The sequence below is a fragment of the Apteryx mantelli genome, chromosome 5, assembly GCF_036417845.1.
Source record: "Apteryx mantelli isolate bAptMan1 chromosome 5, bAptMan1.hap1, whole genome shotgun sequence".
NCBI classification, from domain to species: domain Eukaryota; kingdom Metazoa; phylum Chordata; class Aves; order Apterygiformes; family Apterygidae; genus Apteryx; species Apteryx mantelli.
The window spans coordinates 25,902,470-25,916,479 of NC_089982.1; the positions used below are offsets into that span (position 1 = coordinate 25,902,470).

At 42.2% G+C, this 14,010-nt stretch overlaps 2 protein-coding genes across 2 annotated transcripts; one reads left to right on the plus strand and one right to left on the minus strand.

Annotated features, from left to right (window-relative positions):
- Nucleotides 1-275: 275 nt before the first annotated feature.
- On the minus strand, nucleotides 276-7,144 carry LOC106492135 (uncharacterized). Its single transcript, XM_067297689.1, has 5 exons — nucleotides 6,446-7,144; nucleotides 4,437-4,592; nucleotides 2,581-2,709; nucleotides 2,344-2,481; nucleotides 276-2,105 (listed from the first exon to the last, which is right to left on the minus strand). The coding sequence occupies exons 1-5, from the start codon at nucleotides 7,124-7,126 to the stop codon at nucleotides 2,016-2,018; spliced, it is 1,194 nt and encodes a 397-aa protein (XP_067153790.1). The 5' UTR covers nucleotides 7,127-7,144; the 3' UTR covers nucleotides 276-2,015.
- A 30-nt stretch (nucleotides 7,145-7,174) lies between these two features.
- BBS12 (Bardet-Biedl syndrome 12) lies at nucleotides 7,175-12,889 on the plus strand. Its single transcript, XM_013951902.2, has 2 exons — nucleotides 7,175-7,261; nucleotides 10,096-12,889. Exon 2 carries the CDS (start codon nucleotides 10,112-10,114, stop codon nucleotides 12,254-12,256), a length of 2,145 nt encoding a protein of 714 aa, XP_013807356.2. The 5' UTR covers nucleotides 7,175-7,261; nucleotides 10,096-10,111; the 3' UTR covers nucleotides 12,257-12,889.
- The last annotated feature ends 1,121 nt before the right edge of the window (nucleotides 12,890-14,010 follow it).

Below are 14,010 nucleotides of genomic sequence, written 5' to 3' on the forward strand. Positions count from 1 at the left end.
ATTAAAAAAAGTACAGTCACTCTAATAGGCTCTGGGATTCCCCATAACCTACTATAACTTCAAATTTCCCTTTCTGAATACAAGTGGTTAGTACTAGAAATTTTTAATCAGCATAGTGGAAGAGGGAGAGGAATTATGTGATAGACTACTGCACCTAGGAACTTCTCTCTTAGAAAGAAAAGATGAATGAAAGATAAAAGGTATTTGGTGAACCATTAACAGTTTTAAATGATCCTTTGAAAATAGGGTGAGTTTTCATAGTGAATAGTGAGTCATAAACTTGCAAAACAGTTTTATTTCACACTATACAAAGTTAGTACACATTTTAAAAACCTTAGTTTTGTGGGTTATGTCTACTGCCGCTGAAGATGTTAATAATGGGCTTCAGAGATCTCTGAGTTTCCCAGGACACTATGTGACCCCTGTTCTCCCACAAGTTTGAGCTACTTCTGTGCTGGTTAGAGAGGGTCTATTCGGAGAGAGCAGTTCAGGGTGCAAAACTAGGAGGACTCTGGCAGAATGTTCCAGCTCCACACCTGCACACTGAGAAGAATGTAAAGGAGGATGTCTCCTTTCCGCTGAGACTAATTTCTCCCCCTGCTGGGCCCTTCCAGCTCGTAAGGCACTGACGCAGCTGTAACAAGGAGCTAACCCAGGAGCTGGCCTCTGCCTTTCTTCTACACGGTTTTGCAGAGACAAACCTCATTTTAGGGGCTTGGAAGCAGCAGAAGCTGTTTGAAGATGGATCTTGGTGAAATACTGTTCTTTCCCTCCCCATCCCACTGAACCCTCTCCTGACATTTTGCTCCCTAGTTGCCATTTCAATGTCAGCAGTAATAAACTTACTAAAGAGACACAGTTTAGGATTGTACAGTTTCCCTGCAGTTTGAAGCTGACTGTCTAATTGTGAACCAGGGGTCCATAATATGAAAGGAAATGTGGCTATCCAGTAAGTCCATGATTGACAGTATGTGCAAGAAGTACTCAAGAAAATGAAAATACTCTCCCCAAAATTAAACAGCTGTGATGCCTGAAATGAATTTGGATTGGATGGACCTATATACATTCAATGTTTCACAGCTGTCCAAAATAGCAAATTATTTTTCCATTTCAGATGCAAGTTGTCCCTGCAATTTGACTGTAAATAGCCAAAGACAGAATTTACTCTAGAGAGTCATAGCACTGAGTTTTCCTTATGTACTTAAAATAATAACATGTAACAACTCTTTAATATCTTGGGAATAAGTACAATGGCACAAGACATTGCCTGCTTATACAGTAAACTGATAAATCCAGCAGACTAGAGTCAAATAAACCAGGTTTCAGACAATCATGGAATTGTTAAACAAATAAACATATAAAGGTGGCTAGCAGCTCTCAATGAAGGACCGTATCTGGTTATCTGCATTTGTTTCCCATCAGGTCCAAAAAAACTTGCCATGAGAATACAGTGTTTCATATAGAAATAAATATAGAAATGCAACTGATTTTTTTTTTAAAGAGTCATTCATGGAAATAAACAGAGGAGACATAGCAAAAGATGACCTAAAAGACTTGAAAGGAATAAAAATACTGTGCTTGTACCTTAATTTCTTAAGATTATATGGAAGATGTTATAAAGAGATCAGCTTATTACATAGGTTTAGGAAAGTCAAAATCAGCCTTTCCCAGAAGCAGTGGGAATCATTGGGTCTCAAGTGAATGGACTTTTAGTTAAAACACAGTATTCTTTGGTGTTTTGGATAATCACCAAAATTGTCCTTAAAACAAAAAGACAGACCCTATCTTGCAGGTTCATCCTTACCCTTCATTCCTGCAATATCTCATTTCAACAGTTCTTCTGGGTACTGAAGCCCCCCTTCCCCAATTAATGTTTCTGAAAAAGAAGAATGAACCAAAAATCTGTCCTTTCAGGCTTTCTTTTAATGTCATAAAATATGTAAGAGACACTAGTCCTGTTTTTAAGTCTTTTCCAGGTCATCTTTTGGAGCAACTGTAAAGCAAGGCAACAAACACTAATATAAGCTAGTTTTCTTCATGATTCTCAAAAATTCTTGCTCATTTACTTCTCCATCTCCATCTCGATCAGCTTCATCAATCATTTCCTACAAGAAGTATTGTACATTTGATCAGGCACTGAACTTGACTCAAAACACAAGACCTTCCATTTGTTAAAAAAACAACAAATCAGAAACACTTCATATGAAAATATAATTATGTATTCTATTGCTCTTCACACTTCTAACCTCTTAGCCCTTTTTGTGTAGGCATAGATTTTCACTGAAACTATAGCAGCTACAGGATTGATCCATGCCCATTAGGAAATCTCTAGCAAGTATTTACCTGAAGTTCTTCATCTGTCAAATTTTCTCCCAGCTCCTTGGCAACCCGCTTCAAGTTTTTGAATGAAATCTTCCCTGTGCCATCGTCATCAAATAATCTGAAAGCTTTCAATATTTCTTCTTTTGAATCCTTCTCACTCTAAAACAAGAATTAAAAAAAAAATTAATTATAAAACACCTGCTACTGAGATTCTTTTTCAGTATTTTTTGTGCTATCACATGATTTTTTAATTGCTACCATTTTTTGCGTCATCATTGCCAAGAAGTCTTCAAAGTCAATGGTGCCACTTCCTTCTTTGTCAATATCTGCTATCATTTTCTTAACTTCTTCCTTCTTTGGCTCAAAGCCTAAAGCACGCATTGCAACCTGCACCAAAAAGCAATTTTGTTAGGATGCCATCAGAATTCTAGTGATACCAGTTGTACTAAAGCTTAATTAATTTCCTTTTCCAAAACTGTAGTAATAACTTATGGCAAGGAAAATAGCCTGAAGTCTCTTACTTGCTTATTTCATCTTTCCCATCAGTAATAGTATAGGTTTGGTGTTCTTAAGACTCAGCCATGTTTTCTCTTTGGATCCATTCGAAACATCGAGTTTTTCTTTTTGAAACTAAGAGAAACTTTTTGCGTCTGAGTCAGGTAAAGGTTCTAATCTACATTTCTGGACTATAGATATAGGAACGTGGTTCCTAAAGGGACTGGATTACTAAAGTGGGACTTCAAGGGAGGTTGGAGACCAGGGACGTGATCTCACTCCTTTTGAAATTTAGGGCAGAATGTCTATTAATTTTGATGGGTGCAGAATTATATGCAGTTAACTTATACAATCTGGTACACAGAAACAGATAAAATCCATATCCCTAACTCTTGGCACTCCTGGGTAATAAACACGTTGGGGGGGAGAGGGGAGGAGTGCCAATACTCAAAAAAATCATCAGACTGATTGCTGTGCTAGTCAAAGAAAAGAAAAGCAAATCTCAATCTTACAGAACACAAGTGAAGTACTACGCTCTAGTGGAAAGCAATAGTTAATACTGGGCAGAAATTTTCTTCACAAAACATTTTTCTACTGGAAAATGCCAATTCACCAAAAACTTAATATTTAGCTTAAGTGTGTTGTCTGGCCAATGCCTTGTGACAGGATGACTGAAAATGTTCCATTTCATTATTCAAAGGGGAACACTTCCTGTTGTAAAATATCCACATTTTGAAAAGAATTAAAAAAAAGAAAGTAGCATTAAATGGTTGATGCTACAACATTTCATTCCATTTCAAAGAACTATATTTTCACACGTATAACCTGCATTCTGATGACAAACACTCCTTAACCAAGTGTAAGTAGTTCCAATAAATCCTTAGATAAGCCCCAACCTTAGGTAACCCATACTTTTAGGTAACGTGCACAGAAGTAAATGCAGAGAGTGTGTATGTGAGAAATCAAAGGCACAGAGATAATTAAGGTAAAAGGTCCAGGCTATGAAAAACAAACAAACAAAAAAATCAGAGACAGGTAAATCATACGGAGAGAACTGAGAATAACCTCCCTTTGTACTACTGCACGGACACACATGCACATGTTACCCAAACTGCAACTCAGATCTTTGTTTTGTTCTTGTTTTGTACTTGTTTTGTAAAATAACAAGTAATTTGTGGATTATATATATGAAAATTTGGTTGTATCTTGCCTGAATGTGTGCAAAATCAGTGTGTTTAGTTTCTGGAATGAGAATTTTGATACTGTGAAATTCATCCCAGAAGAACAAAAATCCAGTTCCCAGAAATAATGACCTTTGCCAGTCATGAAGATACTTAAGAAATGTGTACTGTTTCTTTAGGAACTGTTTAGTTCTCTAATGTTCAGATATTACAATCTATCTGACCTACCATCAGTGTATTAAAGAAGCCTGCTCTAAAGTAATGCATCCAGACCTTTCTCAGGTTAACCATGTAGTAAACCCCAAATCCAGTCAAAACTGCAAGCGATTACTGTTGTTCATACACCAAAAACATTTTAAGTAGAGCAAGGTAGGGCTGGACAAACAGAAAGTTAACAGCTACATCTCTGAAATCCAAGAAAAAAAAACACTTAAAAACCTTCAGTTCTTTTACGTCAATGCTTCCAGATCCATCAGCATCAAACAAATCAAAAGCTTCTCTGATCTCCTGCTTTTGCTCTTCTGTAAGTTCAGGTTTCAAACCGCTTTTCTTCCGCTGGGCTGTACTTAAGCCAGGTTTTCTATAGTTGGATGCCTTCAGTAAGAGAAGGAGAGAAAAGATAAGAAATAGCTTGCTCTGGGGAAAAACGAAAACAAAATATAACCAGCAACTATAGTAACAATAACAACACTAAAGCTTTAGTAGAAGTGAGAGATGTTCTCTGCTGCAACTGGTAGACACTGGGTCACTATGCATGCTTTTTTAGATTATCCTAGAAGGGAAAGAAACTGTAGACTTTGGTACTGGGGAATAAGCATCCGAGCTTCATGTTTTCTGTTTTAAACGGAAGGATCATCAGTTAAACAAGTAATGCCAGGAAGATGGGCAGGCAGTCTGAAAATGAATGCTCCACTGAGGTGACTAAGGCCATTTGCACCTCCTGCTGGTTGCTTTGGTTTGTCAGCACTGGTTTCACCTGGAAAATGAGAAAAGCACCCTCGCAGCTAGGGGTGCCAGCTGGCTGTGCTACTGTACTAGTGACATGCTGTGGTAGCAGTGAGATCAACACAACATCGGTCCTGCAAGGAGAATTAATCTGCTTGTGCTGAGCTTGTGTATTATTATCCAGGCTCTTCCGAGGCCTTTCCTGCTTCTGGTGTTAGCTAGTGCAGGAGAGTGTCTGCCCCCACACATTAAGCAGAAAAGATGTTTTCCCTGAATATAGGTTTTCTTCTATTTTCTTCTCCTGGGGTTCAGTTACCACAATGAAGAACCCTCTCCCCTTCACCCTTGCATACACACTAGGCTATTTTTAATGGCAACCTAGAATTTAGAAAGTTTTTTGCAGCAAGAGATGGCAAATCCCACAGCATTTCATATCACCTTGGTGCTCCAAGAGGTGGTAGACAATTTCAGTCCTTGAATCTGCACAAATTCATGGAAGGAAGGAATGTCCCTCCCACCCCCAACTTTAACTGATAGGCTTTGAAAAAGTAAACAAAACAAGTACCAGAAAAGAAGTTTGTTTCCTGGCCATTGCTAAGCAGTTTCTTACCTCTGGTGAATACTTCCACGTTTTAGGCTGGGATTTCGCTTCGAGACACCCAATATGTGTAACACAAGATTCTATTTTGTTGTATTAGGAAACAGAATTTTTTTTACTGTGATTTGACCCTGCTGGGATGGATTGCAAACCCATTTGTCCGGCAGACCTCTGGCTTTTTCTGCCATTAATAGAAACATCAGATTTTCACTGTTTGCATTCCACTCTGGGAGAAACCCATGAGACCCTTTCTGGGTTATGAAGAATACTGTCCTACATGCTAGCTGGCCCTGTTTTCTTACATATCACATGTACACCTATAAAGTTTCGAAGATCCTGAAGAGTAGCCATGAATCCTGTCTGCATCATCTCTTGTTCCATTTATTTCAAAACTAAGTCCTGCAGGATTTCTTCTGAGCAAATCCATTTTACGCATTTCCTATTCCTGCCTCCACAATACCATTTGCTACCGGGGAGGGAATGACATGAAGGGGGTCAGCAAGCGCTGCTAACACTAACCAGGCATGTTTCCTCCGTGTTACCCCGCGCCCTGAAGATGGATGACATATTTTGCAGTTCTTGATGTTTTATCTCTGCAAGGTTGGGGCGGGGCGGGGGGGGGGGGAGCTTAGGTTTCATACTGACAGGCTTTGGAAGGGTGTTCCCCTCCCCTCCCTCCCCTGCTGGCTGGAGCGTTTACTCCCGTGTGCTGCGAGGAAATCCAACAGCAGACGAGGAAGGGAGCGCGGCGACGTCCGGGCCGGCCCAGCTCCCCGCAGCCGCTCGAGCCCGCCGCCCCGGGCCCCGAGGCGGCGATGGCGCACTTGCGGCTCAGAGAGCGCCGGCGGGGCAGAGCCGCGGGCTGGCGCAGCAGCCGGGGGACGGGGGAGGGCAGGACGCTCACCATGTGGCCGCGGCAGCAGGGGCGCCGCTCCGGGACGGCCCGCCAGGCCCCGCCGCTCAACCGCTCCCAACGGCCGCAACGGCCCGCCGCGGCCCGCCTCATGGGGGCGGCCCGCCGCTCCCCCGCCCCCTCCCCGCCGCGCGCCGTGAGCACGTCCCGTCCAATCAGCGAGCGGGACGTTCCGGAGGCTCCGCCCGCCTCCCGGGCCCGGGCCAATCGGGCCGAGCGGGCTTGTGATGTCGGAGGGGATGCGTGGCCGCCTCGTCGGCTGGCGATGCAAACAAACGGCGGCGGCGGCGGCGGCGGCGGCGGCGTCGTCGTCGTCGTCGTCGTCGTCGTCCTGGCAACGGGGCGGCGCGCGCGCGGCCGTTGCTGTGCTGGCGTCCGGCCAGCGGCGGAGCCGGAGCCGGGTGCGGGGGGAGAGCGCGGCTCAGGCGGCGAGGAGCCGGCAGCTGCCTGCGGGGCTGGCCGGGAAGCAGCGCTCCTTGGCCCGGTTGGGGTCCGGCCTGGCCCGCGAAGGGCCCCGCCGGGCGGGAGCGGCTGGTTGCGGCCTGGCCGTTTGCTTCCCGTTGGAGGGCGGGCGGGCCGGCCGGGGCGGAGCCCCTGAGCGGGGCAGCCCCGGACGCCTGCTGAGTAGCCGGCGACCGCTAACGCGGCTGCTCTCCTGCTCCCCACTTGCATCTTCCCTGCTTTCTACTTCCAGGCTCCGAGTAGTGCAGAGGTTGTGCACCACCGACTCTTGTCTTTGGCTACACTAATCCGGGAAGCTCTTCCTCTTCCCGTAATAACGCTAGTGTTGACTTTCAGGTAGAGGAGGTAAGTCGTGACTGCTACCTGTAGACTTCGTGTTGTAGTCATAAGCAGAGCGTTTTGTACCCGTTTCCCATTCACTGTGCGCCGGTGCTGGCGCTAGGATTACAGCACGCACGTGCTTGCATTCAGAGCAGTTGTTTTATGCCAACACTTTATGGAAATACATTCATCTGGACAACGGATCGATCCAAAATTTTGTTGTGGCAATTTAACCTTTGTGGTTAAGGTGCTGTAAAGCCAAGCAAAGTAATAAGTGTTTGGCGTACCTCTTGTACGCCAGAGCACGCTCCCAAAATCTGCGTAGGTAAGTATAACAAAATGTATCTAAGGGCGAGTTTTAGTTTGGTCATTGGCTTGCAGGGATGGGTGATGAAGCAGGGTGCAGTAGGTCAGGGTGCATGTTAGCTCAGTAGAAGCCTTCTGTAGTCAGTGTCTCCTCCATGCCTGTTCTTCACTACCAGTTTTGCCTGTTCATTTACTCTCCAAGATCCTCCTTCTCTTTGCTGACCTCTTTTCTGTCACTTGATTCTGAAATATAACTCCACCTGACTTTTACCTTTTCCAACTTAGACTGGATGGAAAAAGAGGTAAGGGACCAATGGGAAAGCAAAGTTAAATTTTGGGTCCAGTGTATATTGATTCCTACAGCATGTTAGTTTGATTATTCTTGCCAAAGTAATATGCGTAAAAGAAAAGGGGGAAAAATATCACAAGATCATAGATCACACATCTTGCCAACGGTTGTGCAAGCAACAGAATAAAAACACTTTTTCCTGTAAGGCCAGACCCTGCCTTCATCTGTTTCTGCAGCCAAGCCTTGGGTCCATTTGGTCTAGTTTTGCATAGCTGCAGTTGTACAGGCTGATGTCCAAAATAAAGCTACAGTTTTAAAGTGTCACTGCAAGCTGAAGGTGAGGACCACACTTTCCAGCTGAAGTTTCAGAGAAAACTTCAGTTAAGCATCTTGTAGTTGTTTGTGTTGAGGTTTGATGCAAATGTGTTGACTTGAAAAAAGGTCCTGCACTAACCCTAATTAATCCATCTCACAAACAGCCCTGACTTTCCATTTGTTGAAGTAAAGATGCACTTCTAGTCTACGAATAGCTTATACTGCTGGTCTGAACCCTTCCTCAGGAGCGTTGGGGGAGCAAGAAATTCACTGTACTGGAAAATGGAAACCCCTCTCCCAAAATCCTTAACTACATGCTAAGGACCTAGACAGAGAGCATTATTTGCTCTGTTTAGCCTAGTTAATTTAGCTCTTCCCTAAATTCTAATGAGAGAATCACAAATGGATTATTTGTGCTCTCTACAAAAACAAGAGCAGGTTGAGAAATGACTGTTACCATTTGAGAGCTGCCTGAATTCATAAACAAAGACGTCAAAAAACATTCTCTCAGTAAATGCATAAGAGAAATCAGATGGAATGAGTTTTTGGGGGAGTGGGGGAAACATGTTTGATATCAGATTCCATGATCCAGTCTCAGTAAAGTAATATTATTCCTTAGTCACTTCATTTTTTTTTGTTTGTATGTTTCAAAACAAACAGCTTGCTCTGATATTAAGCTAAGGATTCCAATAATGAAAAAAAAGAGGATTTTTTTCATTACTGGAGGCACTGCTATGGATACATACTGTGACTAGATCATTATCACAAGAGACTGCTAAGAAAAATTTCCAGAAATGCTTAGCTGGGTTGGATGGACGTTTTCAGTTGCACCCTCCCAGTGCAGTTTCAATGCCAAAAGTACCTGCTTATCTAAAAGTCTTGTTTCTCAAATTGCTGATTACAGATAACTGTAGATTAAATAATTTCTTAGGTAAAGATCCTTTTGGTGCTTCAAGATGTATCTGGTAACTGAAGAGAAATTCTGTTTGTCAGTTCAGGCTGGACTAGAACTTTGGGGTTGTCAGCATATAAAGGTTATTTCTGACGGGCTCCTCTACTTTTCAGATTCCCACTTTGTCCTCATTTGAGTTAATTTTCCGACAGACTTTTATCAAGAGGGGAGGAAAAAAAAAGGATTTTTGGTTTTGGAACATCCCTGTGCAAAGGGATATTTAGGGAAGTGAAATAAATGATTTAAATCTGAGCATAGAAGGTATATAAGCTCAAACGTCTTCATTTTTTGTATATACACTTTTATTATTGAAAAAAAGAAAGTAAGCCATAGTTTAATCCATGGGGTCTGCCACAGGACTGTGGTGTGGAGGAGATTTCAAGGGAAAGAAGACTCTTATTTCTGGCATGTTAAAACTGAGTAGTAGACCAAAACCTTAAAATCTTGGCAGTTTGCTTTGTGTGAGACATGAAGAAGTGTCATTCCTTTTGATATATGTTAAATGGAATATTGGTGTATGTTAAGTGGAATAGAGTTGGAGTAAAATAAGGTTGATTATCTTTTTCCAGATTTGAAGGCCAAAGTTAGTGGCATAATTCTTGGTACCAAGATGTATCTCTAGTGAGTGCTTTGGTTGCATGTAAAATTGTCCTTTCTGCCCTAAGGAACCCGTGCTCTAAGACGACTAAAATTCCAGCTAGGAGGTCAGGAGAGGAATGGCAGTGCTGTAAAATCTGTACTGTTTCATGTTTAGGAAACCACTGGAATTAAGAGCATTTTGCTATATGCCAAGAGAAAAATTTTCCATGGTATTCTAGCAATGCATCATTTCATTAACTACATACATCCATGTCTCATAATAAATGTGCTGGATAAAGGGCTGTTTCATACAGAGTGCGTCACAAAAGGGCTGTGTTCAGTGTTAGACTGTTAATTTTTTGTATGTATTCTCTGGAGTACTGTGAGGATGGGGCAATAAGTTTGTTTTGTTCACAGATGCTGCGTGCTGGCCATGGCTTTCAGGGAAGTGAATGCAAGAAGGCATGTTGGACTTCAGCAGCTTTCAGCCTTAGCGTTAGCTGGAAGAACACTGTTGGGGCCAATGAAGTCATACAAATTTGTTGTGGACGAAAGCACCAACCAGAGCGTGTTGACTTGTTCCGCGGTCAGACTGATCGAAAGTTTGGATTTAAGTAGTGCTGCTGGACAGCTTCTTAATGAAACCATTCAGGCACAAAACAAGGAATTTAAAACTGGGATGAGTACCCTGTTGTTTCTTGTTGGCGCATGGAGCAATGCTGTGCTAGAATGCCTCCAGCAGAATGTTCCTGTTTCAGTAATAGTGTCTGTGATGTCTGAGGGCTTGAACTCTTGCTGTGAGAAAGTTCAGTGTCTTCAACTATCAATACCTGATGTAAATAAGGGGCTATGTTCTAGCAGTGTTAGGACAAACATTTTTGAAAACAAAACTTCCCAAATTAGATCTAACAGTTTTCTAAATCCTCAAGTGTGTTTTCAGAAAGGTATTTCTACATCAGAAGAAGCTGCTGTTCCAAGAAATACTCATTCCTATCCAGAAGATAGTTGTAATTTTAGTAACAGCTGTCTGTTTTCAACTTTGACAGGCTTTGGTTCAATAGCTTCCCTCGTCAAACCAGTGGATGGCAAAAGTAAATCTGTGATTTCTGGAAGTGGTGTTATGACATCCAGCTGTAACAAAAAAAAATTAAGCCACAGTAGATACTTCAACACTCTAGCAAAAAGCAATTTTTCAAGTCAGTTAGGCAATTCTGAGGGTTGTCTCTCAGGACAATCAGCATATCCATGTGAATGTAATGATTTTGGACACCTGGCAATGGCTCTGAGCCATGGAAATCAGACTAGCACGAAACTGCTACAGAATATTGTTGCATATCAACAGCAGCGAGCTGAATGCAGTGGTTCTTCCCAGTTTAACATCACAGAAATTGTGACATGCTGTTTACTGGGCCTGCCTGAAAGTTATTCTTGTGTTTGCTCGGGCTTTATCACATTAGTATCGCCGGAACAAGCCACAGTGATCAAATACCTTCAAGACAAACCCCTTTGGATTCTGCTGATGGATGGCGACCTAACTGAACACTATCGCCACTTAGGTTTTAATAGGTCACGTAATGTAAGGACCATATTGGAGCATCCAAGCCTACAAGAAGGCAGATCAGGAGACTTGTGGCTAAGCAGCGTGTTAGACATTTTAAAATATTTTGAGGTAAACTTGATTTTGGTCAAAGGAAACGTGTGTGAAAAATTGATGGAAAGATGCATCACCAACAACATATTGGTAATAGGTTCTGTGAGTCACAATGTGTTACGTGCGTTTGGGGAGGGCTGCGGTGCCCAGCCAGTGTCATACCTCACTCAGCTGGATGCCCGTTATCTAGGGAGTGGGGGCCAGGTGGAGTTGTGGAGGGCCTGCGATGGGCGTGCGATGGAGCTGGGTGAGCTTGTGCCAGTCAGGATAAAAGTGCAAGGAATTCCCCTTCTCACAGCCATGCTCACTACTACTGTAGCTTCAAAGATGCAGCTCATTGAAGACCAGTTCTGGACTTTTGTATATCGACTGCATCATGCTTTAAATGAAGGGAAGGTTTTTCTTGGTGGTGGTGCAGTTGAGCTCTTATGTCTTAGTCACATTCAGATGCTTGCAGAACAGTCTTTAAAGCCAGCAAGTACAAATGCTGAGAAAGAGTTTCACAGTCCTTCTTGGCTGGCAGCAGCTTCGACTGAGTATAAATCGGTTGTGCTCCAAGCATTAGCAAGTGGCTGGAACCGGTATCTTTCAGTGGTTTTGTGTAACACTGCAAAAGTAGCTTCAGGGTTTGAAGCATATACCTTAATTAAATGTCACCTCAAAAAAGCAGCTGACTGTGGCTCTCCCTCAGCATATATACTGAAAGAGTTTAGAAGAGGTGGTATGGTCCAGGGTAGTTCTGATCCCTTCACTGACCCTGGGGAGGGTTTAAATGTTTATGATAATGTTACAGCCAAGATGGAGGCATGGCGGAGAGCTCTAGACTTGGTGCTGCTAGTGCTTCAAACAGATGCTGAAATTATCACAGGTCCCAGAAGGAATCAGCTATTAAACTCATATGTATCAAGTGAATTTATGTTTTTATAGGACCTGAAGTTTGCAGGCTTTATTTATAAGTCTGTGAGTCAATGGATAGAAAAATTCAGGTAAAATCAATGTTTCTGCATAGTTCATAAAGCAAGCACTTAGACGTGGTTATGACTTTAGAGTTTAACAGCAGAAATCAGCATATGAAACAGTCACAAGCTAGGTCTAATTCTCCATTTCTAGAAACAGGAATTAAATAACAAACAAAAATCACTTGTGGGCTGGCCCCCACCCCCAGCTGTGCATTTCTGAATAATGACATATGGATAGATAAATCCAGTCAAACTGATTTCTCTCACCTTATTTAGCAGAGCAGATGTGCAGTTCTTTTTTCATTATCACCTACACACTGGGCAGCTGGGTACCTGTCCAGTCTGGTTGGAGAAAAGTTTGATACCTTGGATACGCTTACATGCTGAACATGTGCTGCTTGTATAATGTATTTGAACTTGTGTACTGTGAGTAAATCATTCATATTTAATGCCTTTTATTACTAAAGGAAGGCAGGGAGTTCTTAGATAATATTGGCATACTTGTCTATGTTAAATGAGAGTGTTTATGAAGATGTAATTCATAATTGTTTATTAATATCTTGCTCTCTTAGGTTCTGTACATTACAAGTGTAAGAGTTAACTTCTGAGTGTTATATCTTATAAATGATTGTATTATTAGGTCCTATTTTTGCATGCTTATATGGACTGTATTTATTTTGATATATGTACCTTTTGGAATTTCTCAACTCTTGATACAAATTCAGGCTGAATCACCTCTTTTGATATTAAAGAGTGGATGTATTCTACACAAAGTTTTATTTTACTTAGCAAGTTGGATTTTTAGGTTGTTTCCTTTGGGTTCGTTTGGTTATCCTTGTAGAGAGGAAGAATGTAGTTGTATTGCCAGAACTAAGTAGTATGTTGGCTAAAAACTGAATATGAATCTATCTATCTGGGTTAATGAGGCAAGAAGTGTGTTGGCTAAAAACTGAATATGAATCTATCTATCGTTTGGGTTATTGAGGCAAGAACATTTTACCATGTTTTAGCACTTAAATTTGCAAGCATAGCCAAGAATAACTTGCTTTTTGTTGCAGGAAAGAAGTGGAGATTGTGTGGAGATGTTTTTCTGAAACTGGTATTTTGAATCATGCTTACAGTGAATATCTCACAAGTCGGGTGAAGGCAGAATGGAAAAAGAATGTAAATGGTGGTGCGAAAGCTGATTCCCGCTTTCAGGAATTTTTCTATCAAGATGCTAATCACTGGCAGTATTTGGTTTAAGCACTTCTTTATTGTGAGTGCTGATGCTGGTTGCAGAGTCCACAGAAAATTCTGTGATAGTGAAAACTAAGACTTGGGGTGGGTAAAGAGTATCTTTTTCTGGGTCCTAATTCAATGAAAAGGCAGTCAGTGGTTATTTTATCATTAGGGCCTTTCATACTTCTTATTTAGTCTTTTAAATGGATGTTTTTTCTTCGGGACTCATCTTCCTTGCAGTATCTCCCCACTCCAGAAGACATTTCAGAGAAGTGCCGTCAGCTGCCTGAAATCCCCACAGCCACTGACAGTCTCCCAGATGGCTTCTATGGAGCCTTAACACACTTCTCTCTACTTTGGTTCCCTGCTGGAGCCTCTCTGTTTCCTGGGAAGGCCCTTCCCCTCTGCCTGTGCAGGTTGGCTAATTCCAGAGGGCTTGAGTTAGTGAGAAGGAAAGACAGTTCCTAAATTGTCTTCCCCGTGGATACCAACACACTTTGG

Excerpts from the sequence above, each read along its gene's own strand:
- LOC106492135 (XM_067297689.1), bottom strand. The coding sequence starts at position 7,126 with ATGCAAGTGGGGAGCAGGAGAGCAGCCGCGTTAGCGGTCGCCGGCTAC. Across the intron at positions 2,710-4,436 it reads TTGACGTAAAAGAACTGAAG|GTTGCAATGCGTGCTTTAGG; the intron begins GTTTTTAAGTGT and ends TTTTTGGTGCAG. Across the intron at positions 2,106-2,343 it reads TGACAGATGAAGAACTTCAG|GAAATGATTGATGAAGCTGA; the intron begins GTAAATACTTGC and ends TACTTCTTGTAG.
- BBS12 (XM_013951902.2), top strand. The coding sequence starts at position 10,112 with ATGGCTTTCAGGGAAGTGAATGCAAGAAGGCATGTTGGACTTCAGCAG.